General features: G+C 39.9%; 1 protein-coding gene across 1 annotated transcript in view; it reads right to left on the reverse strand.

Moving 5' to 3' along the window:
- Positions 1-14760: 14760 nt before the first annotated feature.
- Sptlc3 (serine palmitoyltransferase long chain base subunit 3) overlaps positions 14761-20057 on the reverse strand; it is a 117163-nt gene continuing 111866 nt past the window's right edge. Inside the window, exons 11-12 of the mRNA XM_041670973.1 lie at positions 18930-19059; positions 14761-14937 (exon numbers count right to left, since the gene is read on the reverse strand). Coding sequence (XP_041526907.1) covers positions 14791-14937; positions 18930-19059 — 277 coding nt within the window. The 3' untranslated portion in view covers positions 14761-14790. The remainder of the gene's footprint in view (positions 14938-18929; positions 19060-20057) is intronic.

Consider the following 20057-nt stretch of genomic DNA (forward strand, 5'->3'; position numbering starts at 1 on the left):
TACTGCCATTTAAATTGTCTTATTTTATCCTTATGAGGCCCTTGAGGGGTGGCTGAGTAGGGCTTACTAGTCATATGTTATAAAGGAGGAATCCTACTGTGCTCACAGATGGTAAAGCAATGCAGGGATCTGGCTGTAAGGGAAATTCTGGTTGCCTCCCCTACTCCGGGCCGGCATCCCAGTCCACCCCTCTCTCCTGTACAGCTGTGCAGTTTGCTCTCTTTGTGAGAGGGCTCCTGTTCTTAGGGATGGGTCGGTTGGTGCTCATCAATTATCTCACTGTGCTTTAATTAGCACGTGACCAGTGAATTGCGTCAGAGTAAAACAGATGAGAGCAAGCAAGGCATCTTCTTATTTCCTTTTTAAGTTCTACACATTTATGAGAAAACGTTTAGCTTGTATAGTTTTTTTTAGTTGCCTTCATGTGAGCATGAAGCAAGCTGGCCTCATGACGACATCAAAATCACAGGAGGCGGAAAAGACAGATGGATAAAGAAGACAGAACTAACTCCATAAAAGAACAATAAAACAAACGAGTTAACGCGTGTTGGCTGCCTGCTTTAGAATTTCAGCATTGGGGAAACTGAGAGACGACTGCAGCCTCACTTGAAAAAAAAATCAGGTACTGGGTTTTAGTCGGATGAAGATTTTTAAAAAGTCACATCTGGAGAAGAAATAGTGGGGCACAGAGAAGGGACCTTGATAACACCCATTGGTGCTGCACCTATGGCATTTGTGAACCTAGGGAAGGTTTGGCAGCGTCTCATTCCAGGCAGAATTTACACTGGAAACCTATGTTTCCTCCAGAGGCTTCTTTCTTGTGAGTATCTGTCTGCTCAGAGTGACCCTCGTCTCCTGGAAGGAGATTCAGAATGAGTACGAGAACACAGCCAAAGCACAGATCAAAGAAAGATGACTATGAGGAAGACTCACCACTCTGCACACTGAAAAACGGCCACCAGTGTCCCCTACAGCATAGACTCTAGTGCACTGGGGAAACCCAATTCAGTCTACGAAGGACAGGCATTGGTGTCTTCACAGAAGCTAGGTGTCCTGTCAAACCTCACAGGAGACTCTCCAGAGAAGGTGGTTTTAGGGAGGAGGGACAAACTGGCCAGAAGTCCCCCAGAATTCTAATGGTAGCTCTTTGTGGGAGTCGCTCTGTATCTGAGATCCAAGTTTCACACTACCTGACTCCAAATCCTCTCTCGGGTTCTGTATTTTTGCCTCTGAATGCAAAGCCACAAGACTGTAAGTAGCTCAAACTACTTTCCTCTGAGCTCAGCACTCAGCCATTGGGTCTGGAAAGAGCAGCATTTTGAGTTGTTTCCCAGAAGATGAACTTACGTGATTTTCTAATTGTAGATAATTGCATCACACACTTACACACATACACGTGCATGTGTAAACACATGGCCACAAGTGTGCATGCGCGCACACAAACACATGCATTTTCTACTTACGCAGAGAAAATGGGAAACACAACTTTTAGATCTTTCTCTGTGCATTTATTTCAGCAAATGTTTTATTTATTCTTTAGGGTTTCTTTTATTTTTAATTTCGTGTATGCACGTGACTATATGTGTGTGGGGGTGGGGGTGGGTATATGCCTATGAGTGAAGACGCCCATGGAAAGTAGCAGATCCACAAGAGCTAGAGTTACAGGCTGTTGTGAGTTACCTAAGTGGGTGTTAAGAACTGAACATGAGTTTTTGGCAAGAACAGGATCTCCTAGGCCCTTTTATTTTTAATGGACATGTATAAATGTGCATGTGCGTGTGTGTGTGTGTGTGTGTGTGTGTGTGTGTGTACACGAGGAGAACAAAGGACAACTTTAGATGTCATTTTCAGGAACAACGTGTACCTCCTTTGATACAGTCTTTCATTGGCCTGGAACTCATCAGTTAGGTAGACTGGATGGTCAGAAAAGCCCAGGGACCCTGGGAGTGTTAGGAGCAGAAGTGCCCACCACCACGTGTAACCCTTCTCTTGTGGAGAGGGGTTCTGGCATCAAACTCAGGTCCTCGTGTTGTACAACAAATACTTTACTGGTAGAGCTATTTCTGAAATCTATAAATAAATTTTAGATATTTAATTTTAGTTCTCAAAACTGTTTATACTGTTATTGATAATAGTTCCATTTTCATAGCTATCAAATAATAGGTAAATGCTTTAAGCTAAATCCAAATACACCTTAAATAAAAATATTAAAACTAAAGCAAGTCTCCTATTTGTAGAAACTTATATTTAAGCCGGGTGGTGGTGTTGCACACCTTTAATCTCAGCACTCGGGAGGCAGAGGCAGGCAGATCTCTGTGAGTTCAAGGCCAGCCTGGTCTATAAGAGCTAGTTCTAGGACAGGCCCCAAAGCTATAGAGAAAACCCTGTCTCGAAAACAAGCAAACAAACGAAAAAGAAACTTATGTTTATTTTAAACATTTGGGTTTTACCCAAAATACTGTGGTCTCTATTGCTAAATCTTTGTAATATATTTCCTTTTTTCTTTAACACTCATATTTTTCTATCTAGCTCTCTGAGTTAAATTATGAATGAATTCGTTTCGTTCACTCATTCTTTATTAAGTTATGCCCTACTGTTGTGGGATTCTCCTCTGTATGCTGTGAATATATTTTATTACCATTGTTAATGAATAAAGCTGTTTTGGCCAATGGCTTAGCAGGATAAAGCCAGGCAAAAAATCTGAACAGAACTATAGAGGAAAAGTAGGTGGAGTCAAGGAGACTCCATGTAGCTGCCCAAGAAGCAAGAGATAACAAACCATGAGCATCGTGGTAAAATATAACATAATAATATAAATGGACTAATTTAAGATGTAAGCACTAACAAGAAATATGCCTAAGCTATTGGCCAAACAATGTTGTAATTAATATAGTTTCTGTGTGATTATTCGGGTCTGGGCAACTGGGAAACAAAAGAACAGTCTCCTACCACACCTAACCTGTTTTAGTCACCTATTTGGATTATGGTTTCAACCATTTCTTTACCTTACTAAGTTTTATTTCATGAACCTATTCTGTTTCTTCTTTGTAGCCTTAATCATTTAGGCAGAATTTTTCTATCTTGTCTGTTGTAAAATGTGTAGATAGTCTCTCAACCCTGTTTCTACTCCTTTTGTCCATGGTGGCTTATTTCAACAATGAGATTTGGTCTCTTCTGATGACCTTACAGCATAGGATGCTTTATATGTTAATTTACTGTTGCCACAATTATTCTGATATATATACATATATATAAATCTGTAAATCAAAGTCATAAGGTCACAGTTTCTCAAGATACATCATTTTCTAAAATGTAGACAGAAAAACTTCATTTTACTGCTGTATTAAATAAGTTTAATAAGATAATTATTGGAGTCTAACACCTCACTTTTTACTGGCCTGAGTGTTTTCATTGTTTTTTATTATGTAGGTATTAGAATTCCGTGTTCTGGAGACCAGAGGGTGGGGTTTAGTCCGATAGTATAGTTTCATGCTGCAACCTCTTCATTTCTCATCATTGCTGATTTGCTAACTTTCCTACCGGTCCCTACATTTAAAAGGATGTTTCATTGATCTAGTATTTCTTCTTTGTAATGAGAGTTTCTGACTAACAGAAACTAAGTTTTAAGTAACTGAAGCTCTTAAATATTTCTCTTATAATAACTTATATTAATTGTATAAACTAGTAGCTTTCATTCTTACATCAGATATAATGTAAGCTTGAAAACGTATTTTCTTTTAAACTTTCTGAAGTTATAATAATCACATCACTTTCCCCCTCAAGTCCTCCCATATGCTGCCTTCTTGCTTGTTTTCAAATTCATAATCTCTTTTTAAAACTTCTACACATACTGTTACTTGTACGTTTGTTCTCAGGGCTGCTCATCTAGTATTTGTTACCCAGTTGGTGTGCTCCTCTCTGGGTAAGGCTGTTTCTCCCTTGCTTTGCACTCCTGAGTTGACTGTAGTTCTTTGTCAAGGGTTGAGGCCTCCTACCCCACCCCCGTCATATTAGCATGCCTATCGGTGTCTTATTCAGGTCATGTTTGGGCAGCCATGTTGGTGAGACTTTCTGTGTGTAGTTTCTGACATTTCTGGGAGACACAACCTCACAATAAATGTCTTGCTACTCTGGCCCTTACAACCTTTCCGCTCCCTCTTCCATAATGTTCCTGGAATTATATGTGCAAAAATTGCGTTGTAGATCCACTGGGACTGGGCTCCACAACTGCATTTTGGTTGGTTGTGATTTTCTGTAATGGTCGGCCGGGCGGTGGTGGCGCACGCCTTTAATCCCAGCACTTGGGAGGCAGAGGCAGGCAGATCTCTGTGAGTTCGAGACCAGCCTGGTCTACAGATCTAGTTCCAGGACAGGCTCCAAAGCCACAGAGAAACCCTGTCTCGAAAAAGCACAAAAAAAAAAAAAAAAAAAAAAGATTTTCTGTAATGGTCTCTGGCTGCTGTAAAGAGAAGTTTCCTTGAGGACAGTTGGATGTATTTTTATTATACACTGTGCTGGATTTCCACAGGATATTTTTATGCAAGTATGCTTGCATACTCCTCCCCTCAAGTATTGCTTTAAAGCTAAACGTTCAGAAGTGGGATTGTACATTTGAGGGGTATACTTTTAATGTAGCTTATACATTGAAATGATAAACACTACAGGATATTGAAAGGTGTATCTTCTTTACACTATCTTATAATTCAAGAATATAATAACAAACAAGAGGCAGTTTTTAAATAGTTTCTTTGGCCACTCACCACCCTGTGGATGCCATCCTTGCCCACCACCGGGGTCTCCTTTCGTTGCCATTTTGTTGAGCATGTTGATCACTGCCATTTGTTGCTGTTCTGTTACACATGTCCTGTCACATGTGTCCTGTGCAGTCACCATGCACCACTCAGTGAGGGCAGCTGTCCCCTCTGCACACTGCTCCATGTCCAGGAGTGTCGCCTGGCTGGCTCTGCTTCCTGTGCCAGCCCTAGGCCACAACAGTGTTTCCCCAAGAGGGGACATGGCCTCTCAGCCTTTGCCCCCAAGGGTCCCTGGGCAGGCATGGGCTATTGTCACTATACAAGGACACCTTGCCTTCTACCCCTGTGTGACAATTGCATTAAAGTCCATTTGTTACACTTGAAAAAAAAATAAGTAACTTCTTAACTAGATTTAACTTCTCTCCTTCCTTAGACTTTCTCTCTTTATAGAACTTCTGTTTCATCATAAACTTTGGAAGTATAAATCCAAACTACCTGGACATGCCCACAGGATTATGATGAGCAGAAGCTTCGGGAAATCGCCCTACTACATCCTTACTTCTACACAGCGAGAAACTGGCACGTGTAAATTGTAACGTCCCATCAATCACATACATTCATGCTGAAAGACTAGATGGTGAAAACAGGAAGGCCCTTCCCGGGGACGGGGGCAGGAACACGTTTTTGTGCATGCTGTTATTTTTTAGTGTCCACCTCTCCTAGCCCTTAAACTGTCACCGGAGAGTAGCTTTGAACCAGCTGCGAACCTCTGAAAGGTCATAACCCAGGAGCAGGGGACTGGAGGAATGTGTGCAGGGAAGATGCAGATGGGTAAACAAGTCATAAAGTAGACGATGGCTTCTCTTTTCTAGCATTTCATTGAGAGCTGACTCCAGGCTATTACCCTGTGAAAGTGAAATTTAAAAGAGCCAATCCTAAACAAACCTCTGGCTTGCTTCCCCCATAACTAATGAAACCCAGGAGTGTCCTGAAGTGAGGTGTGACAATTTGAGAGGCAGAGGGAAGATCACAGAGGTGAGAAGCCTATCACCTTTCTTTTCATATCCCAAGGAGCATATGGACCAGACTTGGTGTGCTCATGCGTCTGGTGGCCAGGGCAGCAGATGGACACAGATGACGCATGACGCAGCACCGCCTCCTCCTTTCCAGGCAAGCTTTTCTAAAGGTGCCTTAGTTCTGAGCGTGCACATATGACAACCACCTTGGACCCTGTGACCAGAATTAAGCATAGCATTTCTGTGGAACTCAATGGATGTATCCAAGGGTAATAAGAAGGAAAGGTAGGATAAACTTCTGGACATGAACAACTATGGGGAACAGACTGGGTGTGGCTTCTGTGAACGGAGGATGGAGGGAGCTCACAGGCTTTCGTGTCTCGTACAAGTAAATGGAATGGACACAGGAGCAGTACTGAAAAGATGGCTGGATCTCTAGGTACTGAGATAACAGAGCGATTCCTTTTCTTAGACATTGCTGGACATCCTTGTGGATCACAGAATCAGGGTTGGTCTACTCTCTCAATGTGTCCAGTGCCAGAGTTAAGTCAGTCATCACGCAGGGCTAATCAGCTGGCTCTTTCATTCTCCCTTTTCCTTTCCCATTGACTGAAATAACCATGCACACTAGGACAAAATCATCAGGGCTGCTGGGGCCATAGGCTAGAAATGCCGTGAGCCTGAACGTCTTTTTGTTGTTGTTTTTGTTACAACAGTTTGATTAATTTTACTATAAATGATCATTCTGAGGGATCTTTTCATTGCCTGCTAGTGGATTCCATCTTGTACTGGCTATGGTACCTTCTTTTGGTTTGAAAATGTTTATTGGATTATTTGCAAGTGATTTTGTTTTTTAAAAAGAAAGTCATATTTTTTCAAATATAGTGATTTTTATTTATGTTTGAAAACCATGAACTTTAAATGCTTTATGTTAAAATGTCCCCATTTTGCCAACACATGATGTGACAAGCTAGCAATTTCAGTTATTCAGGAAGTTGAAGCAGGAGAAACACAATTTCAAGGCCATCCTGGCTTTGTATAGTCAATTTTAGGCTAGCCTGGGCAACTTAGTGAGGCCTTGTTTACACGGAAAAATAAATAAAAATTTGGCTGTCCTTGTGGAATCATTGAGAGCATTTCCTTGGTGTATACATACCACACACACACACACACCACACACATACACATACACTCATATCTGCACATGCACATTTTTCTCTTCTTTTGTTAGATATTTCTGCATGAAGAATTTTAGATTAGAACCTGCTTTCCTCTGAGTTCTAAATACATTGCTTCTCTGTCGTCTAGCATGGGATTTTGTAATATAGAATGAATCAGAGACTACAAACAAGACACACACTTGCAAAAGACCAGCAGGAGACACACATATGAGAAAGGGTTATCCCTACTAAATGACCACCACACATGAATGAGGGCCACTTTCTCCACAACAGGTCAGTCATGAGTATAGGATGTTTGTAGCATTGGTGCATGCTGAAGAAATAAATGGCTGTTCTCCATAATGCAAAGGGATGAGAATGTTGGTACGAACTGTCTGAAGGGCACGTTTGTAACTTTCAACAGTAAAATCCATTGCTTCTACCTTGTTATTTGGGATTGTTTTGTTGTTTCTCTAGCTGTAAGCATTGAAATCCTTTGTTTGTTCTTGGTGGTGTACAAATCCTGAAGACATATTTATGTGAAAACCTTTTAGCCTTCATCTCAGCACTTAGCAGCCTGTTTCTTTTTGTTTTGTTCCAGCACCAGGGAAATGGTTCTTTTATTATTTATTTGATATTTTTCTGCATTCCGTGCCTTCTACTCATCCATTTTAACTTATCTGATGGCTCTTGCCCTTCCTTATTGGCAGCCTGCGTCTTTCACATCCCCTTTCATCCTTTTGTTTGTCCTTTGCTTTGTAGTCTAAGCGGCATTTAAATATATTTCTTCTTTTCTATTGATTTGTATTCATCAAATATTTAAATGCTAGGTAACATTTAGTTTATGTGAATGTCGTTTCCTCTTTAGTCAGCTTATTCTTATGGATATATCTTGATGAGATTAACCTACATGCGCCACACCATAACATCTCAAAAGTTCTCTCTGAAAACTGTCTGTTTCTTCCAGTGAATGCTTTTCCTTTTCACCTTGACGACTCTTTTGACTGCTGACAGTTTTTCTCTCATATCTGAAAAATCCCTGAACTTTTATACTTATAATGAAGGATCGTATTAGTTAATGCAAGTTAATCATTCATGTTTCCTTTCTGCTTGGCACTTATAAATCAGATGTGTGTAATAAAAAATCAATTTAATTTTCAAAAAGTTTTCATCTTACTACATATAGACTTACTTCAATGAAATATTTTAATTTTTCTGTATAATGTATAGGTGACTGATATATGTCAGAGTTATCAAGTTATAAAATCATTTACATAGGAAATGTCTAATATTTAACTGGTCCTTCTTAAAATTGTCTTAAAACCTTTTTATAAGTTTTTATTTTGAAGTTTTACTTAAGGACATTTTTTCTAGCTAAAAATTTTTCAGAGCTATTTGAGTGTGTTTTAAACATCAACATACTACTTTACATATAGTAGGAAAATTCACTGTTGTAGTTGTCTATAATTTGTGACTGTGATCTACTGATGTTTTTGTGTGTGTGACATTTTAAAAAGATTCATAAATTATATAAAGTCAGTATTGACACTAAAAATAGTAGCATGATGACTACAATTATTTACAAAATATAGGGAAATCATGTATTGCTGTTCAAGCAATTATTTTTTTATTCTTAAAAATAAAATCTCAGTGCCTGATGACTTAAACTTATTGAACGTTTTCCATTTACAGGATGCCATGATCTCTTCCGCGCCCTCACACTGACACCCGTTCGTTTTCATCTGCAGCCCTTTATTCCCACTTGGGATCGCAGGCAAGGGGCAGGGTAAACTGAGCTCGCCACAGTCAAGCCATTGCCACTCTGCTCCTTTTGGTCTTCCTGGCACATTTTCTCCATGCATGCTTCAAATCTGGAAAAAAACAAACTTTTGGGCCGGAGAAACAAAGAAGCTGCAATTTCCTTGCCTTAGTCCTTGGCCCGTGATGAAGTAGAGAGCACAACGTGGTGATTGGAGCCAGACTTACCCTTGGCCATGGGCATTGCAGCCGACCCAAACCTAATTAAGAAAGATCCTGAATAAACTTGGGTGAGAGCCAAAATCACTAGGACCTTCAATCAATATTTTTGATATAAAAATTAGCATCTGGCCTGAATAAAAGGCAGTACTGTTTCATGCTGCAGGAAAAAAAATCCTCTTTTCCGTCTATTCTGACCTTCTGTTAGGTATTTCACTGATTTATTTCTATGATAAGGTTTTGGTGCAGCTGACTTGAAAATTTTGGCTTTCAGCTCCTCACTTAGTCCAAAGGCTGCAAGGAGAATTAGAATCACAAGTCCTACCTTAATCCCAAACTGGCATAGTTATCAGCCTTTTCCAGCAAGTAGACTGGTTTGACTTGTTCTCTTATTTTTGATTGAGTTACCTTTGTTATTACGCAAAGATTAGCTAAAATAACTCTTGAAGAAAGTTGCTCTAGTAAGAATGAGGACACGTGCCTAAGAAAGCAATACCAGAGTCTTAGAACTCCCCTTCCTGCTCTGTGAGTCAATACTGCACACTGTTGCCTTCCAAGAAACCTCTGTAAACTTAAACAACAATCCTCAGGAGACGTTGTGTATAGGAGTATTTAACCCAGTCTCTAAAGATCATTAGCTTATTCGCTCTCAGAACATCATATACCTATTTCAGAATGTATTCTTAGCTTTAAACCATGGAAATCCCAACTAGTTAAGGAGATAGAGACAGGAAGGGTTCATGTTTGATTCATTTTAATGCTGATGTTATTCCAAAGACTTGTATTTTAATGAGGTTGAAAGGAGGAACAAATTAAGACATCACTGCCTTTTCAAAAGACTCCAGGAAATACTTAGTCATGAAGTGAAATGATTTCCAGGGTTCACTTTAATCTAATGAGGGGGCGAGTGAACGGGAGGATGAGAAGAGCCTGCTCACGAAGTGACAATGCTTTGAGCATGATGATAGGTGTATTGGCTTCATCATGCTAGCCTAATCTACTCTGTGTTTATTTTTTCCATTATAAATTTTAAGTCGGTATCTTAGAAATGAATCTTAAATGATAGGTCACAGGAATCATCTCCAACTGGACAGAATGGTCTTGCTTGTCCTAATGCCTTGTCCTACGCCTCTTCCTGGGAGCTCGATTTGGTTGATTGTAGGCTAGCTTTGTTCCTTGAGTTTGAGTTAATGCTAAAGGACAACCTCACTTCCCAATTCTGCATGAATATATAATGCTTACATATTGCACATGAATTGTACCATATTGTCTGGTTTCAGTGGCCTTCTGCTAGAGTTTGGAAAGCTAGACCTCCTGGCCCATGAGTTGTAGCGTTTGCTCATTTCTATGATGTTAAATTTCCCAATGGGACCAACTTCAAACCTCCATTACGTTGTCACTTAATGATATGGAAGGATCTGTGCACAATTGGTTCTCATGAAAAGATGTGCCTCTCTAGCTATAGCTACCTCTCCCAGTCACCTCTAGCGAAATTCCTAGGTGAAAATTTCTACCCATCTTTTCCTCCCAGAATGACTGAAACAACATCAACACAAAACCATTTATGAGTTTTATTGTGTCAGTTTTAGTGATTTGTTTATTAAAGTAATATTTTACAGTAAATGGGTCATCTCAAATGTTTCGATGAAACATAAACATATTCACATCCTATATGCTGTATTTCACAATGTCATAAAGTAATATACTACAGCAATTGCCTAAAAACAGTCTCCTCGTGTGTGTGTGTGTGTGTGTGTGTGTATGTATGTATGTGGTATGTGTGTGTGTAGGCCAAATGCCAGCCTTGAGTGCTGTTCCTCAGAAACCATCCACTTTATTTTCAGAGAGAGGGTCTCTCATTACGACCTGGAGTAATAAGGCTAGGTGGGTTGGCTAGCAAGTCTGAGGAATATACCTGTTTCTGCCTTCCCAGAGCTAGGATTACAGCTTATATCACTGGGCTTGGCTTTTTACATAAGCGTTGGGGGTCAAGTTCAGCTAGATCTTCATGTTTGCTAGGGAAATACATTACTGACGTGCTCTCTCTCCAAAGCAGGAAATACTCTCTCTGATTTACAAAACCCTATGCAGCAGGGTATAGTGTTGGAAGAGAATAGAACACAAATACTCTGTCACTATCTTCGAAATTAGGACTGTCATAAATAAAAGTATGTATTTAAGATAGTTCAAGTATTCATCAGAACTTAGATTTTAAAATAAGAGTTAGAATTTTATATATCTGTTACTTGTGAAAGAAGATGCAGAGGAACATTGTATATCTGAGGAGCTGGCAAGAATAACACTCTACAGCAGAGCTGTGATAGTCAGAAGTTGAACTTTTTAAAAGTATGGAAGCCCTAGTCATCTTGCATAAAGCCTGGTAGCCATGCAAGTCTCAAAAATTTCATGAGATTTACCCCCTTGCATTTTAGAAGTTAAGAGTATATCGTCATCTATTGTTTGCAGATATTGTCAGTGAAGTTTTGATTTTGCTGTCATAACTTTTTGTCATTTTATGGAATTATTTGAGGATTTAACTGGGGTTAATTTAAATTTTCAGTTAGCATAAAAAAGTATGGAGAGAAAGGAGGAGAATATTAAAAGAAAAAAAAGGGGCATCTTATGAAGACCTTTTCAATTGGGTCTGTTTTTCATAGAGACAGATATTCCTTAGAAAATGGCCCATTGAGGAGGAAAGAAGCACGGAGTAACTTCATCTCAGTTTACTAGTATAAACGCCCTTAGACATCAAGAATCAGAAAAGTCCTCTGCTATGTTACAGGAGGCAACTGGTCTACTGAAAGCTCTAATCATGCTTTACAAATTCTGGCATACGTTGGAATTACCTGGAGAGGCTTCCTAAAATGTAGTGTCCTGGGAACCGCTGTGATCAGACTCAGTGGTGGTCTGGTGTGACCCACATTGTTTATCATGTTAACTGGTTTCCTAATCAGTTCTGAAGGAGATGGTTTCTGTCAAACCAAAACATGTCTAAAGGCAGTAAAGCTAAGTTTCCATGGCACGGTCATGCCATGATAAGTTTGTCATTCCTTCATTATACAAAACTGTCTTCCTTACAAACATCAGCTTGGAACCTTCAGCTTCTGTTTCTCCAAAAGTTGATTTCTAGAACATCTGTCTCTCTGTCATTCAGTCAGATATTCATCTATCTGTTGATTCTCTTCTTTCTTTTCAAAAAAAGGTAAAAGTGCCCATGTCCATGTATGTGTGTATATGGGTACATACACATAAGGTAGTTGGGATGTAAAACACTATAATTCAGAGAGTCCTTGATCCTAACAGACCCAAACTCTGATTAATAAAACTCAGTAGTTACTACTGTATTGAAATCAGTCTTAATTAACCTTATAAAAATCAATAGTTCTTACAATTTACAACTTTCTCTATGAAATATACTCATATTGCTACACAATCGAGTCAGGGTCTCTCCTCACTCAGGAAGCATTCCACTGGAATTAGAGTTCTTTTCCTAAGTGTATATTCACTGTAGACTCTGACAAAAAGTAAGTCTTTTCATATGTGTATGGAAAGGTCACAAGTTGCTACAGGACCCTCAGATCTTAATGAAAAGGGAAGAACCTCCTTCTTGCTCTGTATACCGGGCAGTAAAGTAACTTCTCCATGATTAACTGAGCACAGGTTTCTCCAAGCAAATACTAAGCATGAACATCCTTACTCAGGAAGATACCTGTCCCTCTGGTGGTTTAAAATCTTAGTGCAGGAGTGACACTGCAGGTGATGATAACAGACAGACCTAGAGAAGAAGGGGGATGCTCACTGTGAGGATGCAGGCATCGATCTCTCTCTGTCCTCTTTACTGCCCTTTTCCTGTTTTGAACTCCAGGTATTCTGCATTTTATTTAGATGATCTATAAGAAACAACTTCATCGAATGCCCATACTAAAAAGAAAAGACCTAGATATATCTTCCTTGCTTTATGCATCTCTGTGACACTTGTTTTCTCTGCAGAGGTGATGCTGCACCAGTTCACTCGGAAGGACTGAGATCTACTTATCAGGTAAGTCTTTGACAAGCAGCTGTGCACACAGTACCTGTTTTCCTCCTTTACCACAGCGTTCCTTCAGCTTTTCAGCAGTTATGAGGCACTTTATAACTGGGGACCACTTTTTAAAAGGATTTATTTTTATTCTATTTTAACTATGTGTATGTGTGTGGGTCTGAGTGTGGATATGCTCACGTGAGTCATGGTGCCCATAGAAGCCACAGGCATTAGCTTTCCCAGAGCTGGAGTTACAGGTGATTGTGAACAATACAACCTGGGTGCCGAAAACTGAACTCAGGTTTTCTCTGGAAGAGCGGTAAGTGCTCTCAGCTGCTGAGTCATCTTTCCAGCTTCAAGAGATTCACTTAAAAAAAAAACCCTTATAATCCATCAGGGGGGCTATACTTTTTAAAAAGCTTTGCATGAGTATCATTTTGTTTTTGAACGATCTTTAAGCATCATTGTTGCCCCAACCAGCATTGGTGTTGCAGGTTGAATTTCTGTCTCCATGCACAGCATGAAAGCTTGGGCCCATCTGTGTCACACAGAGCCAAAGCTCTTTTGAAGTGATTTGTTTACAGTGTCATTTGATGGAGTGGAATGTTCTGTAACTCATTCGAACTGCTACAGAAGCTTGGCTAAAAGGTCAACTCTGCGCTTTGGAGTTTCCAAGTCTGGGCACCATCTGGGAGCTTGTTAAAGATAAGGTTTTCCACTGACTTTTTCCATACCAACTAGAACCAATTAGCAGAGGACTAATTTTTCAGAGATGCTTATACCGTTTTGTGTGTATGGCGGGGGGGGGGAGGGGAAGAACCAGAGGTGCACCGAAGTATGCGAAACCACTTCTCACCAAACCTGAGTAGATGTGCCATAGGGGATATTATTTCCTGGACCTGTATCTACAGATACACAGCCTTGAAAGAGACAGAGAAAACTCGCTTTTGAATACTTTGTTTAACCATTTGGAAATGAGTTTTTAAAGGGAATTGAATTTCACTAGGTACTCAGAATTTGATAGAAAAGTTATTAAGGCCAAAGAAGCTAAACTCACTTTTCATGACACCAGCTTCCAGCATCGTTTGGGTTGTTTGAATTTTACAGTGTTAGTCTAGGTTCAACGCTGACTTGTGCTTGCTTTCCTTCTTCCTCTTTAGAAAACGAGTCACGAACTTCCCAGTCCTCAAAAGCTTAACAGCAAAATTGTACGAGAGCACCAGCAGGCAAAAGCAGGTTCACTTCAAAGGCATCTCTGATCACTACTGGACCGCTTTACATTCTCTCCCAAGCATTAATTATGTCTTTTGATACCTGTCCTTGGATAAAGTCGAAATGTGGCAAACAGTAGATGCAGCATTGCCTTCTGTCCTTCCTGGAACTTCCCACGACACGTAGGGACTGTTCCTGGTACTCTTATGGGTGGAACAAGAGACTCAGCTCCTCTCTGTCACTCTTTCTCGTGTGTGCAGATGGCATACTTGAACACACAGCGTGTGTTTTACCCAGGTAAAAATCAAAATCCTTTCATTTAGTTGGAGCCCTTGAAGGAATCTGACTCAAAAGCTGGAGAGTAGCAGCTAAAACACAGGCTCCTTGCCACGAAAGCACATTCTAAGAAAAGCATGCTTTACGTGTTTCTGGCGGAGGAGAGGGAAAATGTAAATCTAGAATTATATGTTTTTGATTGTGTTGCAGTGGGTTAGAGACATTAAAGAAATGACTATTTCCCTCACTCGATTAAGCTGCGTTGAAAAATAAAACCGCCCTGAAGAAGAGGTAAAATGCAGTCATGCTACTTGTGAGACGAAGGGGGAAGGAGGTCTTCTGGCAGTCTTTCATCCCACTCAGAGCCGGGAAACTTAGGCTTCAGGCTCAATGCTCATCTCATCAAAGCTTGCTTCTTTGTCAAAACTCTTCTCATTGTAGAGGGCAGGGTGACCAGACTTCTTGTATGGGAAATACTTCACATTCAAGAGGTCGCCGAGTTTATCAACGACTTCCAAAACCTGCAAGGAGATTTCCTTCTATAAGTTATCTTTAAACTCCGAACTGGTCTACTGTACAGAGCCCAGGTTCATGGCAAGCTTCCCAAAGACCCATAGCAACGTTGTGCCAGCAAAGTTCCATGTCATTAGGTTGTGGTTTGTAAGTCCTAGAAGAACTTTAATGAACTAATCAATTTGTCTGTGTGGATACATGAATGTGTCTAGGTGTATAGGCATGTGTGTATACACAAATATGATGTATACGCAAATATGATGTATCCACAAATATGATGTATACGCATGTGTGTATACACAAATATGATGGTCACACGACAACCTTGACTGTCGTTCTTCAAGAGTCTTCCATGTGGTTTGTTGAGATAGGGGCTCTGGAGCTTGCTGACAAGTGAGTCTCGGGAATTCTCTTTCTCCCTTTGCCTCTCCAGTGTTAGCATTACAAGCACACATCACTACTCTAGGCTTTATAAAATGGGGGTTTTAGGAACTGAATGTTTCCAACTGACCTGATCTCCCTAAACATACTAGAGCAATATTGGATGATTATTCTTTTTATTTAATGTTTTAACCCAGCGTTCTGAATATTCTATTTTAGCAGTGTGAGGAGGAGAGGAACTTAGATGTCTGACTCTCCTAAACCTTTTATTTATTTTAAGACCTGCATATGACCTCATAGAAGAAAATAATAAGGTTTCAGAATACATTGGGAATTATGTCTTCATAACAGAGTAAACCAACAAAATAGAACACCTGGGGAGCTAATAGCTGCATCTTCAATCCTCTCAAAGCTTACTCCTAACACTTATTTTTAAAATGCCATTTCTACATACCATGCAATAATACAACTTAGACTTACAAAAAATCAAAACTACACATATTTCAATTTTATATTAAAGTTCTTGATGAAGTATGCTTATGGACACTGCTGGGAAAGGGGTTAGAAGGGAGGGAATTGTTACTGCATTGGGTTTACACTGGACGTGATTTTAAGAAAGTAGACACAAATTCTGCCTTAGGCACCAGCAGGAAGCCACTGGCTGACTAAGCACTTTTCTTTTTTATCTGGGGAGTAAAATCATTACGAAAAGCTACAGCTGTCACTAAGGAGTCAGATAAAGAAGATGCTACGCTAGCCCGTGTTTTTTCTGTTCCCTACCTGGTCTCTGAATGACGACCCCTCTTTCTCTCTTTTCTTTTGTAAGTTTTGCATATGTATGTGTGTTTGTGTGCATATGTACACACATTCAAGGCATACACACACGTGCCTGTGCATGGAGACTGGGCATAGACAGGGCCAATACTTGCTGTATTGTTTTCCACTTTAGTTTTTGAGGCAGTGTCTCTGACAACCTGAAATTCACAGGTTCCACAAGATCCAGGATTGTGCCAATCTCTGCTGCTCTGGTGCTGGGATTATAGGCACCCATGCTACTGTACCCAGTTTTTTATGTGAATTCACATATATGTCCTCACGCTTGCAGATGGCTAGCACTTTCCCAACATTACCACCTCCCCAACCCTCTGACTGCCTTTGTCTAATATTGTTTATATTCTATTAGTGTTCATGTTCAGTTGCTAACCTGGTCCCCTGACTAGTCAACAGGTTCCAGTTTCCCCTTATGTTATATTAAATAACTGCTCACATGCTTGCATTGAAATGGGTATGTTATGGGTATGATCTTATAAATAACTGTTGAGTTGATATATTAGCACTTCTAGCATGTCAGGGGTTTCAGAGCAATGAAGAAGTTGCAAAAAGGAGTCCAGGGTCTGATTGCTACAGACAGAGTTGGTTATACTTGAAGGCTTAAAGTTGTTTGGACCACAAGAAATAAAAAATCATCTCTGCTACCCATCCCATTCCTGCCACCTTTTGGAGCTAACTCATTGTTTATATCTTCCTTTTGGTTTCTGTAAGGTTTCCTCATCACTGCCTTCTTACTTTCTTGTGTAAACAGGCACAAGCTTTCCTCCACTGTCTTCTCTTTCTCCTTCTCATCCTTCTTTCTGTCTTCTCTTCTTTCTATCTTTCCCCTTTGTCTTTCTTCCTTTCCTCTCCTTCCCCTGTCTGTCTTCTGCCCGTCTCTTTCTGTCTCTCTTCTCCTCTGTCTTTGTCTTAGCCTATCTCTCTTGGCTTTCTCCTTTGTCTCTTTGTCTCTCTGTTTCTCCCTCCTCCCATTCTGTCACTACGCTCTTCCCTCATCTCTTTGTCTTTCTCCTCTTCTACCCGCTCCATCTCTCTAGAGTGTGATTCATCCTTAAATGATACTCTTCATCTTCTTATTCATTGTGTTCTCATTTCTGTTCCTCGCATTCCCATAAAACCTCCCACTCTAAGGAACATTAAGCCCCATGAATTAATTCAATAGTTTCTTCTCTTCTCTTACCCTATTTGAACTTTCTTATATTTACATAACGTTTCTGTCCTTTTTCTGGAAACTGGTGTTTAGTGTACTTAACAGTATAGTATTTTCCGTCCTTCCTGGCAGTTTTAGCTCTGCCTAAATTCCTACCTATTTCCCACCTTCAATTCCATCTCAGAATGTATACGTACCATTGGGGTTTGGCCTGACCACTCTTACTTCTTCCTTAACAATTAGGCTTTCTGTCTTTGACTTTATCAACTCCTCAGTTCCAAAACCTACAGTAGTCCTAGGCTTGCAATATTTTCTGAGTTCTCCAATCAATTTCCACCTTCATCAGTGGCACATACTCTTAAGGCCTGGTGCATTCAGTACTTTGCCTTATTTCTCCATTCTCATTGAAAGTGATCTGATCCTTCCAGTCTGCCTTTTCTCATCCACTGCTTCACTTTCATCCTTCTGTTCAGTAAGACTAGAGATCTAGAGAATTACCTTTGGCCTTCTCTGCTCAGGAATCCCCTCCATCGAATTACTCATCAGATATTGGCAACTCATGCATTCCCTGTTTGTGTTCATAGATTCATTTCAGTGGTTGTTTTTACCACCATTGGAACTCTCGTCAACTTTGATTTTGTTTCAAATTACTTCATTTCATTTTTTTTCTCCAGGTTCTTTCCTTCCTAACCCACTTGTCACACTTATTTTACTGTGACTGATCATGTTGCTTTAGTGGTCAGAACGACTAAATAATGCTCTGTAATTGTTCTTTAAGAAGGTCCAAATGAAAAGCCACTTTCTTTGTGACTATTCACCACTGTAATAATTCACCCACACCTTTATGCTCCCACAGGTTTCCTTATTTTCTTTTCATGGTTAATTTATTCTGCCTGGAATTATTAGTTTGCTCTTAATTTAGTTTTTCAATATTATCTAGTCTTTTTGCCCCAGGTTTTGTTGTATATGATACACACACAGCACTGTTTATAAAAATTCATTTATATCAGTCTTTTCTATAAAACCAAAATTCTGACTTTAATCAAATCATCAGTAAATGCAGTAAATGGATTTCTTTCTTTCTTTCCTTCTTTTTAAATTGACAAAGTAAGAGCTTAAAATTTTTACACTCAGGTTCATATTTGACACATAGAGAAGGTTTCCTCCCCAATTTTCCTTTTTTTTCTATTTTTTTATTGATTTTATTTCTCTGCTTCTCTCCCTTTCTCTCCCCTCCCCTTGAACCCTCTCCTGTGGTCCCAATGCTCCCAATTTACTCAGGAGACCTTGTCCTTTTCTACTTCCCATGTAGATTGCATCATGTATGTCTCTCTTAGGGTTCTCTTCATTGTCTAGGTTCTCTGGGATTGTGATTTTTTTTTACTATCTATTGGTTATAGATATTGATATAGATAGATATAGATATCAATATATAGATATTGATATAGATATAGATATTGATGGACATTGTTGACATATCATAGTCATTTGTTCTGTAAAACTTTACGGGGAGTTTCCTTCATCATTAGTTTTCTTCTTCTAAGCCACCCTAGAGAAGTTATTGATGGCTCAATAAAAGTACTTGCTCAGAATCCAGGGTATCAGAAGTAGTAATTCTGTCGGTACATGGATACTCACTTTATCTAACATCTCCCGAGTATGTGCTGATGAAAGGCAGAACCGTGCCCGACCTTCGGCCAGGGCAGTGGCTGGAAAACCAACAACCACCACCCCGATTTTTTTCTTAAGCAAATGTCTTCCAAAAGCACTTAAGGAAAGGAAAAAAAAAAGGTTAACAGAGAGAAGTTAGAATCATCCTGCTGAAAAAAAAAAGAATATGGTTAGCTGACATGTTCTTTTTAAAATGATATTAAGGAAAGGATGGTTCAACTTGCTCCCACACAATGGACCAAGAAATGGAAGATAATTTGCTGTCCCTCATAGCTGAGTGTGTGCTGTTATGGAAGCTGACACACTGACAAGACAGTTGTCAGTCTGGAGCCTTTGATATCCAGCAGAAAATGCTGATGACTGATGCCGGTGAAAGAAGGCTGCACTGGTAGGAACGCCTTGAACTGCAGAGTTGTTGGACTAGAAATCAAACAGCTGGTACGATACAATGACATGAGAAACAATGCTCATTAAATGGAAACATGTATGTTTGAAAAAAATGAACTGCTTAACTGTGGATTTTTGAAGATGGGATACTTAGTGCCAATAATTTGAAGAGCGTGGTGTGAGGGCTTGTAGAAGCCAAGTGAGTGATGGCAAAGGAGGGTCTTCTCATTTGTTTTAAAAATTTTTAGTTATGAGTGAATACACCCAGGCGTGCACAAGTGGAATAACCTTTTGCGTGGCCTTGAGGGAAACCAGATGATAGGCAAGCAGGGAGGTAAGAGACCCCCATGGGCAGTTGCAGCGTATAGGATGTCCATCATAGGACTGACTACAAAGCTCTCTAAGGCAGGGGAACCTTTATAAGTTCTTCCTTCCATTTATCCTTCTGCTTTTTCTTTATTCCAAAGTTAATCTCAGTAATTATCCCAGAATATTAAACTCAAAGTCTAGAAATCCCCTGTTCTAAGAGCCCAGATCAGGTTCAAATGGCAAATATCTCCTAGTGAGTTCTTTTTCTCTTTGGGCTCTGTTGCTCTCGGCAGGAAATCACAATTGCGGAGTAGTGAATCTACCCACAGAAAAGTCAGGTCCTCTTGTCTGTTCCTAGCATTAAGAACTTGCTGGTCTATTATGTTAGGCTGGAAACTG

Source organism: Microtus oregoni, unplaced genomic scaffold (genome assembly GCF_018167655.1).
Source record: "Microtus oregoni isolate MIOR12 unplaced genomic scaffold, Mior012 000020F_ref0000438, whole genome shotgun sequence".
NCBI classification, from domain to species: domain Eukaryota; kingdom Metazoa; phylum Chordata; class Mammalia; order Rodentia; family Cricetidae; genus Microtus; species Microtus oregoni.